At 41.8% G+C, this 12,116-nt stretch overlaps 1 protein-coding gene across 2 annotated transcripts in view; it reads left to right on the forward strand.

Moving 5' to 3' along the window:
* The window catches only part of LOC124615740 (flotillin-1), a 142,763-nt gene that overhangs the window by 11,840 nt on the left and 118,807 nt on the right, over window positions 1–12,116 (forward strand). For both annotated transcript variants that reach the window (XM_047143825.1, XM_047143835.1), the window contains exon 2: window positions 6,658–6,733. In XM_047143825.1, coding sequence (XP_046999781.1) covers window positions 6,658–6,733 — 76 coding nt within the window. The remainder of the gene's footprint in view (window positions 1–6,657; window positions 6,734–12,116) is intronic.

The raw sequence follows: 12,116 nt of genomic DNA on the forward strand, positions 1-12,116 counted from the left end.
AAAAAAAAAAAACAAAGAATGAGCTACGTTTGTAGTGAAGGATCAAAAAAATTTCATGCCCATGTATTTTTGAAAACACCTTTGCAATTACGAAACATTTGTAGGCTACAAAGAAATGTGCATAATGTTCAAATACAGTATCCAAATTAAGAAATGTGATCCCAGACAGTTTCTGTATGCTGGGGTTAGCAAAATACATTATTTTGTATACTTCTGTGTGACACCGCTGCTTCATAGTTCTAGAGATGCTCCTCTTTTCGCTTAAGGCTGTTTGCACTTAGCAGTTGAAAGCAGTCAAAAGCACTGCCAGGTGCCAGAGATTTCTTTACTTTGACACGACTATGACTGTCTTAGTAGTAAAGAATAAATGTATTAGAGCTTTGTGCATGATGCGGCAATTTTTCAAGCATCTCAGTGTTTGTGACATCGTATCTGTGTGCAGTACTACAATATACTTTTGTTAAGTGCATTTAGTGGCATATGTGGATACTGGGTGTGAAATTTATTGCAAATACAATTAGTAGCAAAGAAGTAATACATTCAAATGTCATACATGATGCGGCAGTTTTTCATGCATTTCATTGTTCCTGAGATATGTTAGGTACTGGTTGTTACCCCCGCGCCCCTCCCCAGCAATTGTTGCCAGACAGTAAAAGATATGAGTACCTAGTTTGGTTGAAGTTGCTTCAGTGGTTGAGGAAGAGATGTGGTGAAAATGTACAATACATATGGATAACAGTTATGTTCTTTATAAGGATTTGGAAGAAAAAAAAGAAATGGGGATTTACCACAGTGCTGGGCAGTGGTGGCTGGTTATCATGTGCTAATGTGCTTTAACACAATGTAAATACCACACTAAGATTATGCGATTTGTCTTCGAATGCATGCTGGTGTGCTAATAAAGTGGACAAAAGCATGTTTTGTAGCATGCTGTCTGTGATAGCTAGAAACCTGTGTCGAGTGCTGAAATGATGGTCGGATACGTTACAATCCGCTCGGAGAGGCGACATAGCTGTCTGTTTTCTGCTGTGCATGTTTTGTTTGATGCCATCCCTTCTGCCACTATGAATACTCTTATGATGCTCACAGTATCAGCTCAGTATTTTTCTTTGATATTTTGTGTAGTGTGCTGTACAAGCGTAGCGTATGAAAACTTCTTTAAAGGCCCGTTGTTGTGATGGCACTGTGGGGCAGTGGCGTATAGCGCTGACTGGTAATTTGTGGACTCAGGTTTGATTCCTATTAATACCAACAAATGTTTCTTGTTTTCATTCCTTGCAATTTTAAACTAAAGATTATAAAATTTAAAAACAACAGTTCACTTTTTATATGTGAAATTAATATGTTCGATTTAGTTACAATAACTACCCTTGTAAGTCACAAGGCTATAGGCTAGAGGGTGGTAAAACAGCAAGTGTAAAAGGAGATTTAGTATGTGTAGATAATCTGCTAAAGAGGGCTCTTCCAGTAAACCTTTAGAGTAGTATGTGAGATCTAAAAAGTTAGGTAGATGTACTTCAGATGTAACTCTTAACAACGGAGGAGTGTGGGATGATGCTCACCAGTTCGGCTTGGACAACACTGAAAATTTTGGAATATTTGAAAAATATTTTGATCAGCTTCTTAAATGGCCAGAACCAATGCAAAAGTTTGAATACTCAAACACTCATGAAAATCTGGATGACTTACCCCAACTATCAAAAAAATCGAAGACGTTATTAAAAACCTTATGAAGCTAGTGGAGAAGACTATTACAGCAGAACTTTTGAAATGGGCTCTACTCAAAAGAAAAAAGAGCTAAAATTAATCTTTGAGAAAACTTGTGAAACAGAAAAACTCCCAGGAGAGTGGCCTTGATACAACCAGTACATAAAGAAGGCAATAAACGAGATGTTAACGACAGAAGAATTTCTTTGCAACCAGTTGCATATAACATATTTTCTAAGATTGTACTAAACAGAGTAGAAATAACATTGGAGAATAATTTAGGTGAATATCAATGTGGTTTTGGGAAGGGCAGATCATGTTCTGGACAAATATTTAATCTGAAGTCGATCATTTGCCACAGATTACTGAATTAGAAAGGTCAATATTTTTCTTTGAAACTGCATATAAAGTACTGTGAAAGCTTAGAGTACAAGTGATTTTGAAAGTGTCATGTCATGACTCCACCATGGGGAAGTGGTCTAAAGCATAGAGTTGTAATTTATGGATCCATTTATTATTCCTGCCGATACTATACATAAAATCAAAATTACACCATTTCTCTTCAAATGTGTGCTGGAATGCAAATAAAATGGATGAAAATGTATTCTGTAGCCCTCTTTGTAGGATAACTAGAAACCTGTGTCAAATACTGAAATGACAGTCAGCCACACTAAGAAGGTGAGGCCACCACAGAAGAAAATCCTACTTGAATTACCGTCACCAAGACCAAGATGTCAGGAAATCTCATTGACATTATCATCAATGGTCATCCTGTTCAAGTGCTAGTAAACTAGTAGGTGTCCTTTAGCTAAAGAATACTTTCTTCTGTGATATCTCTCTCTCTCTCTCTCTCTCTCTCTCTCTCTCTCTCTCTCTGTGTGTGTGTGTGTGTGTGTGTGTGTGTGTGTGTGTGTGTGTGTGTGTGTGTGTGAGCCTTTTAACATATGTACATGCCTTAATAGGGGAAAGGATAGATTTGAGCGATGTTAAAAGTAGCTGCAATGAACATTAGTGCCATACCTAGCCGTGGCAACTGAAAATCAAATGCTGCCTCACTGTGGAAGCACAGGACATGAGTCATCACTATTGCTTCCTTCTTCTGGGACTGTGTTATCAATGAGACCATAGAGAGCCATAGATTTGGTAACTTAACCAGCAGAGACCCAATTCATAATCTCAACAAGATGTAGGATTTGAGGCTAATATTGCTGCTAGGTCTTGGTTAGACTTCCTGGCTGGCATGAAGCGGGTCACTGGTTCAAACCCTACCATCAACTGTTACTTGTCATTTCATATTTACTGCTTCTGGAAGGTTCTTGAAATGTCTTATGTTTGTAGTATTTGTATATCTAGAATATTTTATGGTTGTATAAATACTGGCATTCCGAAATATTTGGATGTTCATATAAATAACTACTTTCTCCATCCAGGACTTCAGTTCAGTTCTAGCTGTACACTGGTCTCAGTATCTCAGTAAAAAATGTGATTTCAGTGGATCCCAAAACAGCAGTAAATCATCTACACATCAGTGTTTCCTGGAGACACTGGTCAAGACCTGACAAAATGGCTGAAAGGATTTGACCAAGTCATCAAATAAACCAGGTGGGATGACATGATATGTTTGATGTGTAATTTTACTTAGGTAACACAGCTCACCAGTGATTAGCAAACAATGAGTAGAAGCTCTATCAATAGCTGGGAGAAATTTCAGGCAGAACTGAAGAAAACGTTTGGTGACAGTAGTAAGAACAACTGAAGAACAGGGTTCAGTGTCACGAGGAAATTGCAGCCGTACATACTGAATGTCTTGGCCCTGTGTCACATTGTGAACCAAACTATGACAGAAATTGAAAAGAACTCCCACTTGATGAAAAGACTCACAGAAAACATGTACAGTGCTCTTCTGGTATAGGATGATGAATTCATAAAGTGGTGCCAGCGAATCAAGGAAATGCATCATAAAAGGACTGAACAAAAGACGTATGACTTTTGACTACCGTATGTGGTACAAATGACAGTTGAGGAAGACCACCATGAACTTTTCTCTCTCATATGCCAGATAATAAGAGAAGAGGTATAGTAATTTATGGCAGCCAGGAATATCACACAGAGTACACAAAGGATAGCAGACATGAATTTCAACCCCACAAATCAGGAAGTAATAGAGAATGTCAAACAAGGGTGTTTTGATCTTTAACATCAATCTCCACCACTAGTAGACTGCACCATGAAGTATGGACTTGGCCAGTTCGGAATAATGGTATCCGACCAACGCAGGTAAAATTGACACTGCCAATTACACTGCACCGGTGAAAACAGATGTATGGAAGACAGCGGACAACATACTGGTATGTTTTCACTGTGGGTGCCCTGGACACATTGTACACTACTGCAGAGAACAACATGAGTGTTAAAAACTATTAAACTGCAAGACATACACCATCTCAACAGTCCTAGTCATGCCAGTCAATGACAGATGATTATAGTCGATCTGTGGGATGAAGCCCATCACTGTACCATGCCCAAGACCACTCCATAAATGTGCTGTAGCTGCTCCCCATCACCATAAAGCCAGCTACTAACTGACTTCAGAAAAACTAAGCGAGACAATGATCTATGAGACCACCACAGAAGCAAATCATGCTTGGATGACAATCACAAAGGTGTTAAGGGGCCTCTGACATTATCATCAATGGTCATCCTGTCAGACCACTAGTCAATTAGTGTGTGTCCTTTAGCTAAAGAATACTTTGTTCTGTGATATGAAAGTGATTGTGCTGAAAGTCGCAAATGGAAAATATTTACAACCAACAGGGACATGTATTGCAAGAATAACTTATTAATGACAGAGCACAGCTCTTTAAATTTTTTGTTTTACGTGGTCCACTCACATTACTGTGACCACTGCCTATGTTCAGCATCAATGTGCAGTAACCTCTCACAGATGGGAGATGGCAGCAGTAGAAATAGAGGGTAAACAGGGTGGTCCATTGAGAGTGACCGGGCCAAATATCTCCCGAAATAAGCACCAAACAAAAAAACTACAAAGAAAAAACTCGTTAGCTTGAAGGGGTAAATCAGATGGCGCTGTGGTTGGCCCACTAGATGGTGCTGCCATAGCTCAAATGGATATCAACTGCATTTTTTAAAATAGGAACCCCCATTTTTTATTACATATTCGTGTAGTACATAAAGAAATATGAATGTTTTAGTTGGGCCACTTTTTTCGCTTTGTGACTGACAAGATCTAGATCCAGAGTGCTATAATCAGCTCCAACAAATGTACTTGTCTCATGCTCGAGAACATTGATGTGATACAATGTAGTTAATATTTTTATATGAATGACATAGCAGTGCCTTTGAAAATGATGGAAAGTCAAAATGCGTAAGGCTGATGAAAAACAAAAGTGTGGTCAAGACATAAGTAAAGTTATTAAAAGTGCATCCAGAGGGCTGCATCATCTCATAGGATGTTCATGCAAATTGCAGCTGATTGGTATTTATTATTGTGTAAGGTTCTTGAAGTATCTCATGTTTGTATATTTGGAATATTCAATGGTTATATAAATAATAGCATTCTGGAGTATTCAGTATTTGTATAAATAACTGCACTCTCCATCCAAGAGTTCAGTTTGGTTCTGGCTGTACATTGGTGTTTGTAAGAAACATGTTTTCAGTGCTAAGTGTTGTACTTCACTGATGACCGTGCCTTTGTCTTTCGACTTGATTGTGGTTTTGACATGACGATAGAAAAAATTGGTGAAATGAAATGAAATGTCATGCAGTGAGGGTCTCCCATCAGGTAGACCGGTCGCCTGGGGCATGTCTTTTTAGTTGACGCCACATTGGCAACTTGCTTTTCAATGAGGATGATATGATGATGAAGATAGCACAATTGCTAGCCCCCCTGAGTGGAGAAAATTTCTGACCCAGCCAGGAATTGAATCCAGGCCCCTTGCATGGCATTCTGCCATGCTGATCACTCCGCTATGGAGGTATACAAAAAAAAATGCTGAGGACAGTGTAACAACAGTAGTAATAAACCATTACTTTGAACTTTTGGATTTGCTCTCCCTCTTGATGGCATATTTTCATTGCATTTATAAAGAGTGCAGTGTTACTGGGTGCTGGATCTAACTACTGCTTGATTATGCACACAGTCATGTTTTACTGCAATACAGTTACCTACTGAGATTTTCCAAAACAGTTTACATCAATATCTACAGATGACTAGCAGGAGCTTAATCAAAACCCCACAGATCCTTAAAAAGCCCCATCTTCCTTCAATACTCAAGAGCCCCATAACACTTGTGTATCAGGAAAACCTCAAACAATATAACAGTACAAATATGTGGTCAATAAGAATGTTTCTTGCCAATGAAGAACCTAACTACTTTGCAATGTTATAGTTATTTTGAAGTATATTGAACAAATAATACAAACAATTAATCTTTAAATCTTTTTGTAAACTAGAAGTTCTCATTTGTGAAACAAAGGAAATTCAGTGTAGTGTAAATTTCTGGTGAAAAAGCATTGTTTGTTTCTAATAAGACAAATGAAGGAAATCTGTGACCATTGTGTGAACAGATATGTTCAAAAAGGCAGCAACCAGAGATAGTGGTCATGTGTGCATGAGGTGTGCCTGCTTGTGTGAATGTGTACCTGTTTTTTGCTAAAGAAGGCTGTTCATTGTGGCTGTCTGCAACTCAGCATGTCATCGTTAGGGTGAGTAGCAATCTGTCCTTTTCGTAATGGGCTTTCCGTTGTTTGATTTGTGTTCAATTATTGGTAGGCAAGTTATGCTCGCTTTTCGAATATTGCTGTATTTTCATTTGTTTGTTTCTGCAGATGCAGGAGTAAAGAACTAACCAGTGAGTTTTCTCAAACTTCCTATCAAAGTTGTCAAAGCTCCCTTTAATTTAACCTAACAATGAGTGTCTCTAATTTCAGGTTGCTGCTACAATAAACCTCTTCTTGTCCCTGGTGGCCGAGCCTTTGTGTGGCCTACTATTCAGTGTGTTCAAAGGTTAGTGATATTTTACAAAAAAAATCCGATATAGTGAAGGTAGCTGTACTCGCCAGTTGGAAGCAAAATTTTTCATTATTTTGCACGAGTGTGCACAAAAAAAAAAAAAAACCACACACTGTGTGCTTAATGCAAAATTTTACTTGTTGCATTTTTTAAGCTAAAATTCATAAAATAAGTACATCACATGACAAAAGGAGTATTCTGAAAAGTCGCAAGACGCCATCACAGATGCGTACTTTCATAATTCATTGCTCTCCAAGTCTTCAGAATATGATATTCACTTTAAATTCACACAAAAAATCCTCACAAATGCTTGTTATGTTATTTCATGGTTTATTACATAATTTATCCTTTTTGAAGTTGGTCCAATAGAAAAAGAACATAATTTATAAGCACAACCATACATGGTTGATCACTTTAATTAGACTCTTGCTTTAATATTTTACTTACAACAGAATGTAACATTTTCAGTGTAATTAACTATACTGCAAGTTAATAGGAAGTACAAACAGAGGTAACTGAAGTGCGCACGAGGAAGAGAATAACAGGATCTTCATCTCTGAGAACTTAAGTTCTTTCATTTGGAGTAATGGGCAGAAAAGGTATGAAGGAAATGCAAAATACAGAGAAGGGCCACGGGTTCGGGTGTAAGAATAAGCCCGCAGTATTCCTGCCTGTCATAAGAGGTGACATAAGGAGTCTCAAACGTTTCAGCCTTTGTGATGGTCACCTTTTGGATTGACCTCCATATCTCAAAATTCTTCCAGAGAGTGAGCCGATTGGGGAAGGGCGCCTTACTTGGTGCATTGTGTCCATCGTGCGTTGAGACCTTTTGCCAGGTTATTCATCATTGCATTGCAGTCCTGCCTGCTCTCCATCTCTTGGGCATGGATACGTTCCTGCATACATTTTCCGCCATGCAATGTGCAGTGCCGCTTTCTGCACTGACGACGAACATGGACTACTTGTCACCTAATATCCAGCACGATAGCCAGTCCGTTGTGGTGGGGCTGCCATGTACCCTGTTGGTTGCAGCCCCCTGACAACACAGGGATCACTCTGCTGATGCCTGCACCGTTAAATCCCCATGTATGCCAAGGAGTAGATGCCTATCTCCCTGGGGCATTGGGACTCCCGGCAATGGCCATCCTGCCAGGTGGCCCTTGCTGAGGCTGGGTGGCACCCGTGGGGAGGGCCCTTGGTTGGGGTGGGTGGCATCAGGGCGGTTGACCCACAATGAAGCGTGGTACATCATCTCTCGCTGGTGGCCAGCCGCCAGCAGTCTCTAAGCATTCTCGGGCTCAGTTTAATGCTCAGAAATACGATCCAAAAAGTTCCCCTCCCTTGCCACACCATGGGAGGAGCGTAAGTCTCAGGATGGCAGTTATGGCTATTCGCCCCGGTTCCTAGTTTGTACGAGAGCTAATGGGGAGTCTTTCATGTCCACAGAGCCTCAGTTCTTCGTAGAGCATTTAGAGGACAAGTTTGGGGAGGTGGAGGGCTTGTCCAAAATGTGCTCTGGGTCAGTTTTGATAAAAACGGCATCCTCTGCCCAGTCACAAAGGTTACTTGCTTGTGACTTGCTTGTGGTGTTCGATCATACCAACCTGTCCTTTGCCAAAGCAGCGTATGTCATTGGATTTCCCATTAGTGGCTTGGCTCATCCTGACTGCAATTATGTCAGGTGGAGTTTGTGTTTATGTCCTGAACTCGTTATGTAGTGAACCTGTGCCCCTTCAAACTCCTCTTGAAGTTGTGCCTGTCGGATACGGACGACGCAGGAAATAACTGTCTGCAACGTATATCTCCCTCCAGATGGTGCAGTACACCTGAATGTATTGGCTGCACTGATTGATCAACTCCCTAAACCTATCCTACTTTTGGGAGATTTTGATGCCCATAACCCCTTGTGGGGTGGTACCAAGGTTACTGGCCGAGGCTGAGATGTCGAAACTTTACTGATGCAATTTGACCTCTGCCTCTTAAATACTGGGGCTGCCACACATTTCAGTGTGACTCATGGTAGTTATTCGGCCATTGATTAATCAATTTGCAGCCCAGGACTTCTCCCATCTATCCACTGGAGAGCACATGACGACGTGTGTGGTAGTGACCACTTCCCCATCTTCCTGTTACTGCCCCAGCGTCAGGCACACGGACGTCCACCCAGATGGACTTTGAACAAGGTGGACTGGGGAACTTTCACCTCCGCTGTTGTTTTTACTTTACCATATTCATATTGCTTTCAGCCCACCTGTACTACAGATGAAGTGTGCCTCTCTGAGTTTCAAAAATTTAACATAATATTTGGGAATAATTTTTGATGGATGATTTAAGTGTTTACCAACCCTAAGACACATCAAATCAAAAGTCCTCAAAGCACTCAGAGTGTTACAGTAACTCAGCAACTTTCATGTGGGGCAGAGGGACCATATTTGATATAATTCTACAAGATTTACGTGTGATCCCTAATGGATTATTGATGCCTAGTGTATGTTTCAGATTGAAAATTATATTTCAAAATTATCAACACTATTCACCATGCTGGTATAGAGCTGGGAACTGAAGCATTTAGGGCCAACTTTGCTTCCAGACTCTGTGGTGAGGTTTGCAACCCAACAGTTGACTTTTAGTGATGTCTCGTTATGGACTGTCAAGCACATCCATAAATTGCCTTTTATTATTATTATTGCTCAAATAAATGAGAACCCTTAATCCTCTTAACCCCAGTATTACCGCATCTCCTTTCTCCAACAGCTCCTTACTCATTATTTCTCTCTAGCTGTCTCATGAGAAATACTGAAGCTGCCAAAACAACCCATTGGCATTGGTGCATGACATAATTAGAATTGTGGACATAAACCACTTTTCAAAAGCCAATGTGTCTAAAATGTGCATAATAACAAGAATATATTTATTCTCAGATCCCAAACACTCTAGCAGTACTCAAGAATAGGTCGCACGTGTCCTATATATGGTCTACCATGCATCTGAAACACACTTTCCTAAAATTCTCCCTATAAAGTGAAGTCGACCCTTTGCCTTCCATATCACAATTCTCATATGCTTATTCCATTTAATATTGCTTTGCAATCTTAAGCCCAGATATAAAGAGTTGACTGTGTTAAGCAGGACACTATTAGTACTGTATCCAAACATTACAGGTTTGTTCTTCCTATCCATCCACATTAACCCCCATGTGGGCCCAGGGGTTACAATAGGCCCGAGGTATTCCAGCCTGTCATAAGAGGTGACTAAAAGGAGTCTCACACCTTTCGGTCTTTATATGATGGTCCCCTGCAGGGTTTGACCTCCATATTCCAAAATTTTCCCAAAGAGCAAGCCAATTTGGGAAGAGCACCTTACATGGTGCATCGTGTCCATCGTGCATTGAGATCTTAAGCCCACTTTCTTGTCATGGCATTGCAGTCCCGCTCATCCTCCATCTCTTACGGGAGGACACCTTCCTGGGTGTGTTTTCCTTCACCACTATGCAGTGTCACTTTCTGCACCGATGATGACCACGGAATTCTTTGCACCCCATGTCCAGCGTGATAGCCAGTCCATTGTGGTGGGGCCGCCATGTACCCTGTTGGTTGTAGCCCCCTGACTACACATGGATCACTGTGCTGATGCCTGTGCCTTTAACTCCCCACGTATTCCAAGGAGTAGATGTCCATCACCCTGGGGCATCGGGACTCTTGGCAATGGCCATCCTGCCAGGTGGCCTTTGCTGCAGTTGGGTGGCACCCGTGGGGAGGGCGTCTGGTCGGAGTAGGTGGCATCAGGGCAGATGGCGCACGATGAAGTGTACCACTTCATCACTTGCTGGTGATCAACCGCCAGCCGTCTCTAAACATTCCAAGTCTCAGTACAATGCAAGGAAGTATGATCCTAAATCGCTCCCCTCCCTGGTCACACCATGGGAGGAATGCTAAGCCATGGATGGCTGTGAACCTTATTCGCAGTGAACGTTATTCACCCTGGTACCTCGTATGTGCAAGAGCTGATGGGGACTCGTTTGTCTCGATGAAGCCTCAGTTTTTTTGTTGTAGAGCATTTAGAGGACAAGTTGGAGGAGGTGGAGGGGTTGTCCAAAATGCGGTTAGGGTCAGCATCCTCTGCCCAGTCATAGGCACTACTTGCTTGTGACAAGCTGGGGGATGTTTCCGTTACCATCACGCCTCGTAACAGCTTAAATATGGTCCAGGGTATTATATTCCGCAGAGACCTTCTTTTGCAGTCTGACGACAGGCTGCATTCCAACTTAGAGCAATGAGGAGTTCATTTTGTCCAGCGTGTCCGTCGGGGTCTGAGGGATAATCAGGTTGCCACCTGTGCCTTCATTTTGGCCTTTGAGGGTGACACATTACCAGAGGAGATAAAGGTGGTGATCTATCACTGTGATTTCAAACCATATATCCCTCCCCCAATGTGTGCATTAAGTGCTGAAGTTCAGCTATATGTCGCCAGACCCTCAGACACAATGGATATAGTCTGTTCAGGAAATAAGTTGGTGGCAGCAGGTGACCCTGAGGCACAGACTGCCTCGCTGAGTGTTTCATGCCTTCCCAGTCTCACAATCACGTCATCCTTCAGTGGAATTGCAGCAGTTTTTTCCACCACCTGGCTGAGCTACAGCAACTGTTAAGCTTTACACCTGCTTTCTGCATTGCCCTCCAGGAAACCTAGTTCCCGGCAATACAACTCGCTGCCCTTCACGGCTACAGGGGATATTACAAGAACCGTAGCGAATATAATAGTGTCAGGTGGAGTTTGCGTTTATGTCCTGAACTCGGTATGTAGTGAACCTGTGCCACTTCAAACTCCTCTTGAAGCTGCGCCTGTAAGGATACAGACAATGCAGGACATAACTGTCTGCAACGTATATCTCCCTCCAGATGGTGCAGTACCCCTGAATGTGCTGGCTGTGCTGATTGATCAACTCCCTAAACCTTTCCTACTTTTGGGATATTTTGATACCCATAACCCTTACTGTCCCAACTCGACCTCTGCCTCTTAAATACTGGGGCTGCCACACATTTCAGTGTCGCTCATGGTAGTTACTCAGCCATTCATTTATCAGTTTGCAGCCCAGATCTTCTCCCATCTACTCACTGGAGAGGACATAACGACCCATACGGTAGTGACCACTTCCTCATCTTCCTGTCACTCCCTTGGCACATGCCCACTGATGCCTACCCAGATGGGCTTTAAACAAGGCAGACTGTGTAGCCTTCACCTCTGTTGTCACCATTGAATCTTCCCCACATGGTGCCATTGATGTTATGATTGAGCAGGTTACTACAACAATCTCCTCTGCAGCGGAAAGGTGATCCCTCATTCTCTAGGGTGCAACCGGCGAAAGACAGTCCCTTGG

This window comes from Schistocerca americana, chromosome 1 (assembly GCF_021461395.2).
Source record: "Schistocerca americana isolate TAMUIC-IGC-003095 chromosome 1, iqSchAmer2.1, whole genome shotgun sequence".
In the NCBI taxonomy this organism is placed as follows: Eukaryota; Metazoa; Arthropoda; class Insecta; order Orthoptera; family Acrididae; genus Schistocerca; species Schistocerca americana.